The sequence below is a fragment of the Haplochromis burtoni genome, unplaced genomic scaffold (assembly GCF_018398535.1).
Source record: "Haplochromis burtoni strain Fernald_Lab_line unplaced genomic scaffold, NCSU_Asbu1 Contig_409, whole genome shotgun sequence".
Classification (NCBI taxonomy): Eukaryota; Metazoa; Chordata; class Actinopteri; order Cichliformes; family Cichlidae; genus Haplochromis; species Haplochromis burtoni.
Genome location: NW_024582770.1, coordinates 474,069 through 491,168, shown reverse-complemented (window position 1 = coordinate 491,168; position 17,100 = coordinate 474,069). Strand labels below are relative to the sequence as shown.

At 40.1% G+C, this 17,100-nt stretch overlaps 1 protein-coding gene across 1 annotated transcript in view; it reads right to left on the bottom strand.

Annotated features, from left to right (window-relative positions):
• The window catches only part of LOC102307292 (sialic acid synthase), a 6,685-nt gene extending 4,602 nt beyond the window's left edge, over positions 1-2,083 (bottom strand). The window contains exons 1-3 of the mRNA XM_042213030.1: positions 1,838-2,083; positions 1,515-1,730; positions 980-1,079 (exon numbers count right to left, since the gene is read on the bottom strand). Of these exons, the coding sequence (XP_042068964.1) occupies positions 980-1,079; positions 1,515-1,730; positions 1,838-1,969 (448 nt within the window). The 5' untranslated portion in view covers positions 1,970-2,083. The remainder of the gene's footprint in view (positions 1-979; positions 1,080-1,514; positions 1,731-1,837) is intronic.
• Positions 2,084-17,100: the final 15,017 nt, after the last annotated feature.

The following is a 17,100-nucleotide window of genomic DNA, read 5'->3' as shown; positions in this document are numbered from 1 at the left end:
CATTTCTTCTTGGAGCAACTGTAACCCACATAATTTCCTTAGGGATTAATAAAGTATTCTGATTCTGATTGTTTCAGGATGACCTGCCATTATCCAATGACACATCTGCTTACCTGTATCTTTTGCTCGTTTCTCCTCCTCTTCTTTTCTCTTTTTTCTAAACTGAGGACCTGATGGCTTTGAACTTTTCTTGTCCATCTTCCATTGGTTTTAATTTTGCACTCCAGTATGAACACCCATCCCTCCCCTACAACCTACACCTTAGTTCACTGATTCACTTTGTCTAGGGTTTATTTCTGGTTCTCTATATATACTGTACTGTAGCGGAGATGACAATAAAGTTTACTTTGACTTCAGCAGCAAGCAGGCGCACCGAGGGCTCTCGCGCTCACTTTTCGCGTATAGAATTTCGAAAAAAACATCCATCCGTGTGTGTGTGTGTGTGTGTGTGTGTGTGTGTGTGTGTGTGTGTGTGTGTGTGTGTGTGTGTGTGTGTCCGTGCGTGCGTGCGCGCGTTTGTGTTTGTGCGCATGCACATGGATGTATGTGGGGCGCCGTGGGCCGGGGCACACACACACAAACACTCAAATTAGCATATATGGTCAGGCCTTTTTTTCCCTTCAACTTAGAGACACATTCTCATGCATGACATGAGCTCACTGATTTTACACTGATGAACTGAATCAATAATTGAATAGAAAATAGCCACAAATAGCTTAAAAACTAGAGAACCGGTGAAGGAGACCATTGCTATTGTTTGAAATTTATCGCCGTTGTTACACTTTTAATCCTGCCCACTTTTATACCTGTCCAATGCAGTTTCTCATTTTTCTTTTCGTTCTTTTTTTTTTATTTTTTTTACAAAGGACCACACCCACCTTGTTACACAGTGTTTAATTCACTGCACACTGTCAGTTTCATGTTTCCTTAACATTGAGGCAAGAGTGCTGTTGAGGTGTAATACAACAAAGGCCTGTACCTTTTCTGGCTGTCTTTTCCAGATATGGGAAGTTGTTTGCATCGCAGGACGCAACTTTGAAGAACGGCACATCCAGCTCATGGAGAAACTCCACAGCCATCTATGAATATCAAGGTAATTGAGGCACAGAGTATCATCAGTGATCTGTGATATATGTACTGTTCTATGTGTTAGTTATTCAGCTACATTCATGTAAAAAAAAAAGTAAACATTCTATTAATTCTGAATTTTCAGGAAAGAATGAAAAAAAAATCACTTGGTACTTGGCAGGTCTTAAAATTAGGTAAATACAACCTGATATTTAAGGAACAAAATATGATGTGGTAACTGCGAAGGTCATCTAATTCACTTCAATTTGATCAAAACTCTCATTAATCGCTGATAGTCTATGCATGGTGACATTATCATCATATAAGACAACACTACACTACACTGTACGTTTTGTTCTAAGTTTTGTTTATCAGGTTAAGAAAAACAGAAAGGTATCAGAAGTAATAAAACTTTAATGAAAATCATGGTTATTTGCAGCTCATACCTCATCCATACCAGAGGCGGTGAGAAAGATGCCGATGTCCTCTGCATACTTTTTTAGTTCCCTGAATTGATCATGACTGAACTCTAAGTGACGCTTGTGGTCACCGTACGTTTTCCCCCAGGAATGCTTTGAATTGTAGGGGCGCTCCAAGGCTCGCTTGCTGAATTTGTACTCTAATTCACTTTTCTGGAATTTGGCACAGTCAGCACCACAGTCCTGTTGAGAGAAGAGATGAGAAGAGATAGCAAGGCAAGATAGTGATTTTACAGTTCAAATATTTTTTCATCATCATTCACAGGCAGACTATCACATCCTAAATTTACCTTTGCCATCTTGATCATTTTCTTGGCAATCTCAATGTCTCCCTGGTGGTTTTGTCCAATTTCAGCAATAATGAAACATGGATGGGAGCCCCCGATCATTCTGCCAGGACACAGTTCAAACTGCAGAGACATAGTGGCGACAGAAAGTTAACAGGCTAATATTCTGAGTGGAGTCAAATTCACAGTTGAATCTCAAATGACGAACGCTTCCAGGTTGAAAGTAAGAGGAAGATGCTCTTGGATGCACTGTCTTTTATAGCCCTATGATGACCCGCCTCTGCAACACCTGCAACATGCTTTTCAGGTTTGACTTCATGTTTTTTGTTTGATTAATCCATGAGAACTATAATTGAATTTAATTCCTTGCTTCAACCACTTGTCATGTTTATCTAAGTCAGATTTTGATCCTGAAGTCAGATCAAAATGCAAATCTCTTCATTCCATGTCTCAACACCTAAAAGTATCGACTAAAATAATAAACTGAAAATGTTACGCCCAGATCAAAATGATCACCTTAGGTTTGCAGAGCTGATTTTCTTTTTGCAGTAGTGTTTTTTTTAAAGATGGATACTCTACTTTCTTTCTAATTCTTTTCATCTTTACATCAACTGATGTGCAAGTTGCTTGAACTGTAAAGGCACATCACCAAAAGTGCAGCCAACACATGTATAAATACTAACAGTGGAGACTTGTCTAGGTTTTTGTGTAACTTCTACATAAAATCACACATAAAAGAAGTATAAAATATATGTTAATCCCAGATATTATTATATATCACTGACATACAATTTTCTAGTTTCTTAAAGTACTTTGAAAATTATCACTACTACTTTCTAATTTTGCTACTTTTAATTTCAGTATTTTTTATAACATTTTAAAGTATGCTAGGTTTATACTTAATTACAAATATTTACAGATAGTGTGCTCTGTGGTTTTGGGTTTGGCTCTTGACTTGAATTCCAGAGTAGGGTGAAGAAGCATCAGAAAAAGAAAATACCTCCTGGAGTTATTTACAGGTTTAACAAGACACAAATTGTAGGTCTCTTTGTGATTCTTGCAAAGGAGAAACACTTGGTAACGACAGAATCTCAGCTAGGAACTGAAGCGCATTGTGTTGCCAACAATCTGCTGATTCGATAACTGCAAAGTTCCAAAACTCTGACAGTAACATCAACATAAAAGCTGTGTGCCAGGACATTCATGGCATGGGTTTCCAGAGTCAAGCAGCTGTTATAGGTGTAATGTGTAGCTGGCAAAGTACTTTTGTAGTGTAGTTCCTCATTTTCTTGGCTTAGAGGTAATTACTGGCAATTGACTAACAAGCAGCCTCATGCCCAATAGAAACCTGTTCTCTTGCTTTTCCATAACAACATATATAGGTAGTACTGAATTTGTATTTGGCTGCGACTCACTGGAACTCTTGATTTGCATTTTACAAATGTCAATCTAAATCAGGGGTAGGGAACATTAGTCCTCGAGAGTAGTGATGGGATTTCCGACTCTTTTTAGAGAACCGCCTCTTTCGGCTCGGCTCACTAAAAAGAAATTTTCAGCTTTTTCCTTATAAACAAATTTAAAGTGAAACAACACAAAACACTGCAAACCACAACACAATTAAATATAAATTGAAATATGAAAACAAAAAGAAGATGCACATTCTCTGTCATATGGGCCTGCATGAATAAACTTTCTGAATCCTTTATCATCCGCAACTGAAAATAGTTGTGGATGATTACTATACCTTTCTAATGTGACGTTGTTGTCCCTGGCTTTCTTTCTCTCTCTCTCTCCCGCTCCGTTCCTATGCTACTGCGAGTGTAACTACCGCCCGTCCCCCGTCATCCCAGGACAAAGCACAAGGCTCGTGTGCGGAGTGAAGCGGAAAAAAAGTGCGAGAGAGAGGGTGAGAGAAAAGAAAAGAAAACCCAACGGCTCGCGATAAGGCTCGCATCGTTAACGTCAAAGATCCGGCTCTAAGAGCCATTTCGTTCACGACCGACACATCACTACTCGAGAGCCATGGTCCTGCAGGGTTTAGATCTCACCCTGGGTCACCACACCTGAATCAAATAATTTCTACCAGGCCTCTATTCTTACTCTGGATGACATTATCTTGGCCTCCAGTATCACTGTGAGAGCATTTCACTTACAGACTGCAGGCATACTTGTGGTTCCTAGAGTGTTTTAAAGTGAAATGGGAGGGAAAGCCTTCAGCTTACAGGCCCCTCTTCTGTGGAACCAGCTCCCAATTTGGAAGAGAGATACCCTCTCTACTATTAAGATTAGGGTTAAAACTTTCCTTTTGACAAAGCCTATAGTTGAAACTGGAGCAATTGACCCAGAATTCTCCCTTAGTTACAATGCAATAGGTGTAGGCTTTTGGGGGCTTCCCATGATGAATTGAGAGCTTCTTCTTCAGTTGTTGTTGTGATTTGAAATTGTACACATAAAATGTAATAATAATAGAAATAATAATAACAATATAGAACAGACTGTCTGGCTAGTCACCTTGAAAAGTACTGGAAAGAAGAAAAAAACATTTTCTTTGTGTGACAAGAATGACAAGAATCACATTGGGTGGTGACTACAAATATTGATTGATTGATTGATTGAATCTTTATTTTGAACATGTTGAAAAAGTATACTTTTTGTAATACTTTTTGTATTTCTAACCTATGACATTTTACTAACTATGTCATTAAACTGTCATGCCTTGGCTTCTTGTCACAATCATTTGAGCCACTGTCAGAGAAAGAAAACATTTAAAGCCTAAGTGTAGTTTGCAAACTATACTTTTAATCCTCTAAAATGTTTTAGTCTTTTTAAAGAAAAAAGTTTGTTCTGTTTTGTTCTCTGAAACCAGTGCTGAGTATGTTGTGATGAGTGATTGGAGGTGATCATACCACACATAATCTATTAAAGCTTTTTTCTGTTTGCCAGTGTCAGTTGGATATTTCCATGTCTTGATCAGAATTTTCTGTCCTGAAGCAAACTTGTTAGTCTAGTTAGGCTGTGATCACGCGATGAACCGTGCTTCTGGGCCCAAACTACCCTGCGTTTATTAAGGTCTTTGTGTTTTTAAAATGTTTTAATGCTTTGTATCTTTTCCTATTTAATCTCAACAAGCCCTAAAACCAGTAAGCAATCACTGTTGGCCTCTGTCAGTTTTTATTACCTCTATTCTTTTTACAGCTCAGTTTTTAAAACCTTACGATGTAACTACAGCCCAGCCCATGCAGCAGTGAATTAATGACTAACCTGGTAATGTAGATGGATTATCTCAGTTGTTCTCCTGACTGAAGTTTCGTCCGTTTACAGCGTCCTGTCATGCGATTGCATTTGTCCCTAACCATCAGGAACATCCTAGCATCCTCCAGCTTCACACAAAGGAGTCTATGACAAAATATACTGACGGCATCGATGGTTTGACTCATCCACTGGAGCACAAATTGGGTGTCATCAGGAGTAGAAATGGAAATTGATAGGAATTTAGTAATTCTCATTTCATTATCAATATCACTTATCAATTCTCATTCTTACTGGTTTTGCTTTGAGTCACCACCCTCTCTAAGCAGCTTATCAAAGATATCAAAGATATAGCAAGAAAGATATTCTTGCAAATGAACTTCTTTCACACGTTTGTGAATGTTGGAAGTATTACCATTCTTTTTTGTGCTCAGTGTTAGGGTCATTACTCAACAAAAGTTATTATTACACATATCACACAGAATACCTTTCCAAAAGCAATGGCGTACATCTTTCTCTAAAAATGACCTTAAATTAATTATCTCATAATTACCAGTTAACAGTATAAATGTAAACAGAAATCCATATCCTGATGAGTAGATACAAATGATTTTTCTCTTAGTATTATTAAATCTGTTCTTTTATTCTTTTACTGGACAGAGAGAAGACGACTCAGTTAGTCAAAGTATTTATAATTATTTTATTCAGTCATCTTCCGGAAGAGAGACGTGCACAGCCCAAAGCCATTTACAGATCTCTGGCCTTAGAAGCCAAAATGTGTATATATAATTAGTCATATGTAGTGTTGGGTAAGTTACTTTAAAAAAGTAATTAATTACGAATTACTTAGTCAATATTGTATTTAAAATACTTATCTAATTACTGTGTCAGAAAAGTAAGTTAATTGCTAAATAAGTAATTTAACTAAATACTTCTTAAATTCCCTATAAACCTTTAGTGGACAAACTTTTTTAATTAAAATTAAACTCTTTAAATAATAAACTTTTTTTTAAAAGACGGAGACTCTACAGTACGCAGCGGTAGCATGTCTTCCACAATGTAGCCTGCAATCATTTTTTAAGCTCACCTTCAGACGCTTTCTGTGCTGCTGAAGTAAAATCAAGTTTTGCCTGCTTAGCAGGAGTTGCTGCGGTGTTATCCATGGATGATGAACAAGGATCACTCAGAAGTGTTCGTCTATGCTTTCGTGTCAGGCGCTTCAGTAGATTACTCATGCTATTAACAGCAGCCGATAGTTTTTTCTCCCCAGGACATAGCTTACATATTACTGTAATGTTATTATCTGCTTGTTTTAGAAAAGTGAAGAGATGTCCATTTCATAAAACAGCCACTAGCTTCAGCCGAGTCCGACATCTTCCACTTTAGAATACGACTATGCAGCAAACTGGCGCGAAATGATGTGCATGATGTTAAAGCAGCAGAGTTTACTTCTATGTTTAGAAGATAAATTATTGAAATTAAATAATGATATTCAGCGAGTTTAATTATTTTACAGTGTAACACAAGTACATTGTAAGTAACTGTAATTAAAATACCTAAAAATGAACAGTAATAAGTTACTCTACTTTTTCAGTGGAAAAGTAATTTAATTACAGTAACGCGTTACTTAGTAATGCATTACACCCAACACTGGTCATATGTCACACAAAACAACTTCTTCTGGCCTAACTTGGTGTGTGTGTGTGTGTGTGTGTGTGTGGGGGGGGGGGGGGCTTAGTTCCACTTTTTTTCTGTCTGCATGTTCCTGTCCTTATTAATATGCCTTATTAATATGCCTCTGCAGCTCTGCACAAGACTTCCTGTTTTTCAATCTGGCTGAGCACTTGGTTTGTGAGTCAAAGCTGAATCAAAGCTTTATACAGGCCTTTATTATTGAAATACATAAAACAATATAATCAGAAAATAAGTACTAAGAATATATATTTATTCTTTAACAGTATTTAGATATGAAGATAAAGTCAACAGCACAAAGCAAAACCAACCAGCACAGAGAGACTTTAAAGCGATCGGCACAGTGATTCTACTTTAGAAACATGAGCAGGTAGAGATTGAGGCTGCAGCCTGAATGCTCATCAGTTTGTTACCAGTTCAGGGTCTGGCCCATGGGCTGTGGTCGGCCTTCACTCAGCTTTAACACCACTCTGGCTTTTTGACTAGCTTAGTGTTAGCATTCTTTATGTGCAAATGCTTGTGTTATGTCCCCTGGCTAGTTTAGGGGGTTTGGAGGGACGAACATGAAGGTGGATAGTGAAGGAGGAGTCAAGATTATATTTTTAAAAAGGTTTAGTTTAATCTAGTGATGAAATTTGGGTTCCGACTGAGGTATAACTTCAGGGAGAGCCAAGGCCAACATAACAAACAAAACATCCCTGATGTGAAAATAAAATAAACTTACCTAACTCCAAAGAAAACAAAATATACAACCTATAACCATAACCTACCTAACAACACATAAACAGGAGAAAACGGGGTGTCAAAACAAAAGGCAGCTCTCCCCTACAAGCAGTCTGAACATGAAAACAAAAATGCACATACAAGTCACAAAGGCATGCAAGCCCGTACAGGTATGGCAACCAAAATGGCCAAAGGGCCAGAAGCACAGCTCCACAGGCCTTAAGACGTGCTCTCTGATTATGACAGCAGTGGGGAGGAAGGACCTGCAAAATCTCTCCGTCCCACACCGTGGGTGCTGCAGCCACTGAAGGAGCTGCTCAGTGCTGTTAGAGTTTCCTGCATGGGGTGGGAGATGTTGTCCAACAGGAATGACAGCTTAGCCACCATTCTCCTGTCACTCACCACCTCCACTGGGTCCAGAGGGTATCCTAGAACAGAGCTGGCCCTGCGGATCAGCCTTCAGTCTCGTCCTATCCCCGGCACAGAGCCGGGGATAGGACGAGACTGAGCCACCCCAGCAGACCACACCATAAAAGATGGCTGAGGCCACCAGGAGTGGGCCCTCCACTTCAAAAGACCTGAGTCTCCACAGCAGGTACAGCCTGCTCTGACCCTTCCTGTAGTGTCAAACTGGACTGAATTATGAGTCCAGTCCAGTTTGTTGTTCAGATGAACACCAAGGTACCTGTAGCTGTCCACAGCCTCAATGTCCATACCTTGGATGTTCAGTGGTTGCAGTGGAGGATGTTTGTGCCTGCGGAAGTCTACCACCAGCTTTTTGGTTTTACTGGTGTTGATCTGGAGGTAGTTCAGCTGTCTTGGGTCAGTCCTCTGTACTTCTTGTCGTCCCCATCAGTGATGAGGCCAACTATTGCAGAGTCATCAGAGAACTGGGTGGAGTTGTGGGAGAAGGGGCGGGACCAAGCGATTCTGATGCTGACACTGCATGTGTGGATGAGGACGCTGACGCTGAAGCTGCTGCTGCAGGCAAGGATGAAGTGGCAGACGATGGCGTGGGAGCCACAGGTGGTGGTGCTGCAGGCAACGCATGGGAGCCGCAGGTGGTGGCGCTGCAGGCGACGGTGATGGTGGGACAGGCTCTTCGGACCCCTCAGCAAAAACAGTCACAGAACCAGCAGGCACAGGCCTCTGGCAGGGACAAAACAGAACCAGCAGGTTTGGAGACCCCTGGCAGACACAGAATGGAACCAGCAGATGCAGGGACCTCTGGCAAGGTTGACGCTGGACTGGAGCCGAGCAGCACATAGGTTTGATTCAGGCACCGACAGCAGGGTGCAGTCCTCTGCTGGCTGAAAGAGTTTGCAGAAACTCCCAACAGAGGGCAGAGGTGGCTGAGTTAACTCTCCCGGGCTCTCAGCAGAGAATGATTGCTGAGAGGGTTTTGAGTTCTCAGGTAACACGGGTTGTGCTAGCTTCTTGGTCTCCAGGGGTCCAGAGTCAGCTGAGGGTTGAAGCTCAGCCTCTGGGGAGGCTGAGCTTACAGTCTCTAGAGAAGCCAGATTTCGAGGAAACAAGACTGTCTTAATGAGTGCATCTCTTTGTTTAGCATGAATGGGTGAAGAGCGTGGCTCAGCAGGAGACTGGGCTGCTGAAGGCTAAAGTGCTGGTTGAGGTGAGAATGAAACTGGTGGAGGAGCAGATGATTGAGCTAAGGGGTAGCGGGTACACTGGAGACTGAGCTACAGGTTGGGCGGCTAAGTGGGCTAATGGCTTTGCTGAAAGCAGTAGTGATGGCTGTAAAGCAGGTGGTGGAGTGGAAAACTGAGCTGGCGGCTGCTGGGCAGCTAACTGAGGTAAAGACAGCTGAGCCTGAACCTGAGCTGATGATCAGAGTGACGGTTGTGTAATAGTAATATTCCCCGGCTCAGGAGGAGCAGAATACACACCGTCTCTTTACTCCAACACAGCCTCAGGAAAAACAGTTTTTGACTTCCCCGGCAAAGAAAAAGTTTCTGGAATGATAGTTTTTATATTCCCAGGCTCCGAAAGAGCACAAGCAGAAGACTCTTTAACAGCCAAAGAATGGGAATAAACAACATCTGAACTATCAGTGTCATGTCAGCTGAGACAGTCCGTTGAAGAAAGCTCCATGTTCTGCCGCTGCTGTGTCGCAGGAAGCTCATGCAGCTTCACAGCGAGCTCCTTTCGCTGCTGCTGTGGCTGCTGCGACTTCAGCATGGAGTACTGGGAGCGAGCAAAGGCTGCTAGCTCCCGAGCTTGAAGAACCTCGCAGGCTTCGTGCAGTTCATCCAACGCAGGCAGGCAGGATTGGACCCAAACGCAGGACTCGCGGAGGCAGAGGTGACCTTAAGACTTGGTTTATTACAGTAAAATACTACAGAAAACTAACTGAACTGGGAAAACAAATAAACTAACAGGTAGGCAAGCGAGCAAACGGAACACACAGAGAGACTGAGGGTGAGCAGACGTTAACGACGCGAAAGAGAACAAAGGAAACACAGGGCTTATATACACAAGGGAGTAATCAGGGAATGGAAAACAGGAGGGAGACACAGCTGGGAGGGATTGGGCTAAAAAGACAGGAGGCAGGTAAAACTGAACACCCAACACACCAGACACGAACTTTCAAAGTAAAACAGGAAACAAGAAATAAAGATGCAGACTGACACTGATCTAAATCTAGAATAATAATCAAAATAGCACAACTAAAGAACCAGAACATAAATCATAATACAGAAATATACCAAAATATAAGAAACTGTAAAAGCTGGGTCAAAATGACCCAGAACTTTGACACAAACTTTGATGTAAATGCATTAAAGTCACAATCCTTGCTGAGGGAAAAAAAAAAAACTTTAAATCTTTGTATTTTATTTTATTTTATTTTTTCAGCTTAAATATCAAACTAACTGTACTTTTTGTTGACATTTTTGCTTTCTGTCTTTCCAACCTTTTGAAGGAACAGTTGGATTGCTTAATATTGGCAATTTATATTTTTTGGCTATTTCTGGCAATAGAGTGACAAACTTTCATAAGGGGCTCGTTTACATTACATTACTCCTATTGACAAAGCACAGAGGAGCTGTATAATACAAAACATGTTTTTTTATCCAAAAGTTCATATTTACAGTAAATTATTGGCAGCTGTTTTAGCCAGAATGTCGTCTGAAAAATTTAGCTCCAACAAATGAGGCAATAAATATAATAGGGCTGATTGGCATAAAATTTACATTCTATGACTTTTTGTTATAATTTGTTCGAAACATTAATGAAAAACCAGTAGAGACAATGATTAAATTAAACAGTTAATATTAAATAATCAAATTAATGACTAAAAAGGAACTGATCTAATTAATATCAAACTTAATACAACCAAAACAAATAAGTACATAATAAACAGTCAAATAAAATTTAAAAAGCTTGATACTTGCAGTGGTTGACAAAGTTTGTTTTTATCCAGACTTGATAGTAGAGGGCTTTCAAAACAGTCTCTGATGGTGTCTGAGGGATTGGAACAGGTTTTGGATCCAATGTGTTTGAGGAGTTGCATGTTGTTCTTCTGATGCTCGGTGTAGATTAGCATTCTTTCCTTGCAGTCTGAAAGCAAATACAAAGCACAATAAAGCAAACTGCCCATTTCAAAAACAAATAGACATGTATCAAGCATAAATACAATCTTACATTTAATAGAGCTGACCAATCGTATAATGATTTACAATTGTGATGCATTGCAATGCGGACAAAAAGCATTTTTAATCCATTCAGAAGAAACTAATCCATTATTAAATACAGTCCTGATCAAAAATTTAAGACCACTTGAAAAATGGCAAAAAATCATCTTTTGCATGGTTGGATTTTAACAGGGTTCCAACAACATGCAACAAGCAGAAATGGGAGGTAGACAACATTTAACTTACATTTAACAAACTTAAACTGAGACAGGCTGTTTTACAGCTGATCAAAAGTTTAGGACCACATGCGTTTAAAAGGCCTAATCTATGCAAATATGTGGATTCATTGTCATTTTCTGTCAGGTAGTCACACTGTCATGATGTTCTGATGCCAAAAGCAAAAAAACGTTCCTTTTTGAATGTGGTCAAACTGCATAAGCACGGTCTCTCACAGCGTGCCATCGCTGCTGAGGTGGGACGCAGTAAGACAGTCATTTGGAATTTCTTAAATGATCCTGGGGGTTATGGAACAAAAAAGTCAAGTGGAAGACCCAAAAAAATCCTCAACCCAAATTAAGGCCATTAGTGGTGATGACTGCAGCAAACAGCATCTGAGACTGAAGGGCTTCAAAAACAAATTCTCTGATGAGAAAAAAATGCAAACTTGATGGCCCTGATGGTTTCCAACATTTCTGGCGTGACAAGCAGATCCCACCTGAGATGTTGTCTACGCGCCACAGTGGAGGGGGCGCCATAATGGTCTGGGGTGCTTTTTCCTTCAGTGGAACAATGGAGCTTCAGGAGTTGCAGGGGCGTCAAACGGTTGCTGGTTATGTCCAGATGATGCAGAGAGCATCCCTCATGACTGAGGGCCCTCGTCTGTGTGGTAACGACTGGGTTTTTCAACAGGACAATGCTACAGTGCACAATGCCCGTAGGACAAGGGACTTCTTCCAGGAGAATAACATCACTCTTATGGACCATCCTGCGTCTTTCCCTGATCTAAATCCAACTGAGAATGGACAACAGTTCCAGACAGTAGACGCCCTTCGTGTGGCCATCTTCACCACTTGGAGAAGATGCATTGGGATATTGAATTGTATCGTTGACATGAAAATTGCAATTGAATTGAAATGCAAGTATAGGGCTGGGTACCTAAACAGGATACCTTTTTAGTACTGACTGAAAACATTCAGTAGGTATAGATACAGAAAAAAATTATATTTTTGGAGCAAAATGCTGCACATCACATGCCAGCAGTGGCTTCGCACATGTGCGATTCATTTGCAGTCTGGATGCAGTGGGGCAAAAATCATCTGTTCCATCTTCCACTTTGTCACCAATTATGAGAGACAAAAGCCTTAAAAATTTCGAGTTTTGTATTAACTGTCCTGAGAGTTTGTTTGAGGACTGACCTCACACAGCTTTAAAGAGGTATCAGAGTCAGAGTATTTAAACTGTTTAATGCTCCGATTCAGAATGGAATGGGTGAACCAATCTTTTTTTTTTCACAAAAAAATTAAGAAACAGCGCAGCTTCATATGACAAAATGCCCTAAAAATGTTGTGTCCTAAACAAAATGGCAAACCTGGCTGACAGATAAAAATATTTTAAACAGTTGAAAACTAACTCAAACTTTACTCCTTCTTTATCTGGTGTACCTTCAGTCTTGAGGTGTTCAACAGGAGAGTTGTACATCTCTATTGTGCATTCTGCTCCACACTGATTTGGATCACCACCCTGAAAAACAGATTGCGTCATTAAACAGTATCTACAGAAATGATGTGTACGACTAAAGCAGAGGCCACCAGTGCAATGTCAGCCCAAATTATCTCCAGCATGCAAAACAAGGTTCCTTTAACTACAGTTTTATCTATTTAGTTCCATAACCTAAAGGATTAAAAACTTCAAAGGCATCTTGATATAGCAGTAGTTTGAAACATAATGGATTTTGTTAAAAAAAAAAAAAAGTACTACTTTTGAACATCTTACCATCACTAATGTCACACAGTACATCGATGAAGACTGAGCTGAATGCTCACCTGTTACACATCTCTGCCACAAATCAGTTAATGTAAAGGTAACGGTTTAGACACGTGATGCAATTTCTCCAAAACGTGCATATAAATGAGACTTTTTAAAGAAACTGATTGTTACAGCTTTAATAATATACTCTTTGACTGCTCTTGACCGTGCAAGCTACACCAGTTATTTTATTAACATTATTTCTTTTTTTTTTTGGCATTTCATTTTTATCAATTAATTTTAATTTCAGCAGGTGGTACCACACTCAAACAGATTGAACAGTGGTAAATTCATGATTTAAATCTCCTGTTCCACCACATCCCAAAGGTGTCCTTGGTTTGGGATCTGGTGAATGTGGAGGTTGATGGAGTTCAGTGAAGTCATTGTGATGTTTAAGAACCCAGTTTAACATGATCACAGTTTTGTGATATGGTGCATCATCCTTCTGGGAGTAGTCATCAGAAGATGGGTACACAGTGGTCATAAACAGATAGACATGAATGGTGGAAGTTCGAGGAGAGGAGTAAGCAATTAACTAATAAGAAAAATTATGTTTAATGATCAAACCAAGTTAACTGATGAATTCCCGAGATTCTAAATTTGAATGTATTTTTTATTTTTTTTGCAATGATAAGGAAGATTAAAAAACAATCACTTGTGACTCATGATGTGCATTAAAGGGTTAAAAAACACTGTAGGCGAAGAAAGATACCCAACGGATTTACTTTACCAAATGGACCATCCCAATAAAAGGTGAATCTATTTGAGTCGCCTTTTATTGTTTTTTTATTTTTTTATTTTATTTTCACTTGCTAAATACGGGACAGACTTGACTGGGGAAGAGAAAGGGGAGAAAGAAAGAGGGAAAGAAAAACAGCGGGGTAGAGGAACGGAGATAAAGGGCACAAAAAAACAAAAAACTAAATAAGCAGACAAAAAATACATCTATCAATCACCTGGATCACCCGTTGAGAAGGAAAACAGAGAAAACAAGCAGAGAAAAAAAAGAGCAATATAATAAACAACATCATTGTGATGATCTATGTGAAGATAACAGTAAATACTAAATATTAAACATCATTGTGCAGCACGTAAGATCGACAGCACACAGTGTGCTTTTGAGGTAGGAGCCAAAAAGGGTGTAGTTTGTGTGTGTGAGCACCCGTGTGTACACCTCTGAGCATGTACGCGCTTGTATTTAAAACGTTCCTTCATGTAATGATCTGCTAGAGCAGGGCTGCCCAATCCCAGTCCTCGAGAGCTACTATCCTGCAGCTTTTAGATGCATCCCTACTCCAACACAGCTGAATCAAATGGTTTGATTATCTCTTCAGCATGCCATCATGTTTGGCAAAGGCCTGATAACAAGCCATTCATTTGATTTTGGTGTGTGGGAACAAGGATGCATCTAAAAGCTGCAGGACGGTAGCTCTCGAGGACCGGGATTGGGCACCCCTGTGCTAGAGGGTGTGGGGGGGCCATAGCCCTGTCCTCCAGGGCATGAAGCAGGTATGGAGGAGATCAAGGCTCCAGACATCCAGAGGCCCTCAGAACACAAGAGACCAAGGAAGACCAACAGAGGGGCAACCGCACCACTATAAATTAATATATTTTCAACATAATAGCAGTGTAAAACTAAAATATACAGAAATTTAATATAGATATTACAATCATTTAATCATTTTTGATTTAATGGTAATTTACCGTTGCCATTTTACAGTTATTTGTGGTAATTTTTACGTACATTTCTTACAGTTTACATTTGCATAATGACTGAAACCAGCCCACTGAAGCAACAATGGGCTGGGAGGTCAAACAAAGGGCACTTTGGCTGAAGGGAGAAGTGCAGCTACCTGACTGAAATTGATGATGAAGGAACTATAAAAATTCCATGTTCCATGTTCTTAGTCTTAGTTTTACCCACTTTAGTTTTCCTAAAGACACATGTTCACTAAACCAAACTGAGATCTTTGGAATTTTGTGTCTTGGTACATGTAATATGGTATGTTATCCATCCCATCAGAAAATGAGCACACTGTGGTCATAAAAGGATGGACTTAATCAGCTACAATACCCAGGCTGTGGTGGATAAATAATGCTCACAAAGATCTCAAGGTGTGCAAAGAAGTACCACCTACACTATTTTATCATCAGTAGCTAGTGATGTGTGGATCGATCCTGAAATATCGATTCCTCCGATACCAGTCATTTATGTTCTAGAATCGATTCTCACATTAAAATATTGATATTTTTAGTAATTTAGGGTTAATTTGTAGTTTATCATTAACAGCAACACAGTGGAAAGAAACTATAACATTCGGATTGTCTACATTCAAAGGAACTACTTCCTCTTCCGCCTTTCATAGTCATGTGCGAAATACGGCTGTATAAATGGCTCGCAGCCCCTTGGCGGCGCACTCACAACAATGGCTGAGCCTAATTGTGCGGACGTATTTTACCTCCACAAACAGCTGAGACATGGTTTGCGATACATGTGGCAAAAAAGTGCTCCAAGAGTGAGGTGTTGTGGCTATACTTTCCCAACCTTGAGATCTCAGAATTAGGGAGAGAATCAAAAGGGCACATTTTACAGGGTTTATTTATCGGATAAAATACGTTAAATGTCACCGAAACAGCGGGGATGTCCAAATTCAGAGGCTGCTTCCACCTGAGGACCCGCCCTTCGCGGTCTAAAGAAAGCCGGGTAGTACGTCTTGAGTTCCCTCGGTGGAGTGAAACTCAGCCGTCTGCTCCTTGCTATCTAAAATATAACCGGGCGCTGGCGTAAACTCTGGACCGTCTCACACTTTCTTTAATTAGTTTTCTGTTTGATGTTTATTCAGCTGTGTGAAAACCCCGGAGGAACCCTCCCGAGGGATTAATAAAGTTAAATTTAATTTAATCTAATCTAATAACTTTAATCTCAGCCAAACCGATTTACTCACGAACAAACAAAACACTGAAAAAGCCAAACAATAACATTTTTAAGTTATCAAAGTGACTTATATATCATGTTTATCCCGAGTAGTGAAAGCCTGCGGGGGGTTTGAAGACGATGTGTCGATCGGCTCAGGTAATTGAAGTTTACACAGCTACATTCTCACCTGAAAACATGTTAAAAGTTTTTTTGCGACCCAGACAGAGAAATAAGAGTAATATTAAAACTAAGTAGCTGCCGCCATTGTTGGAAACTTGGCTCGGGCGCGCTATGAATTCTGCAATATGGTTTTTCAATTTTGTTGTCCAGGTGGAAATTCGGGAGAATGGTGGCTCTGGGATTCTCCCGGAAAAATCGGGAGGATTGGCATGTTTGGTTGTGGCAACATCACTAACCTTGTCAAACACCTCAGAGTAAATCATATCACAGAATATGAGGCGCATATGTTGAGACGAACTGGAGAGGAGGAGAGGGACAGGTGCTGCTAGGGCGAGACACACGTCTCTCACAGAGTCCTTTAGTGCTGCAGGCAGGCAACGTGTTCAAATAGTGCACAACTTCAGTTTTTTTTATTGCCATATGATGAACTCTGCATTATTAAGTGATAAGAACAAGTAATCTGATGTCCTGTAATCATTATGACGCTATAATTTGAGATACAATAAATAAAATACTTTTTTTGTATAAAGTATCGGATCAGTATCGTTGATACCACCCTGAAAAGTACTTGGTATCGGATCGGAAAGGAAATCAGTGGTATCGCACATCACTATCAGTAGCAGTCTGATCCATTGAGGAGGGATGGCTCTATGCTTTCGTGTCATTTACTCCCAAATCTGATCCTTCCAAATTTTGTTGCAGAAATCAAGACTCAATAGACCAAGAAATGTTTTTTCTGTCTTTTGATATATAATTTTGATGACACCTAGTTTGTTAAGAACGCAGACAAATCGGAAACATGAGGACAGAAAAAGATATGTCTTGCT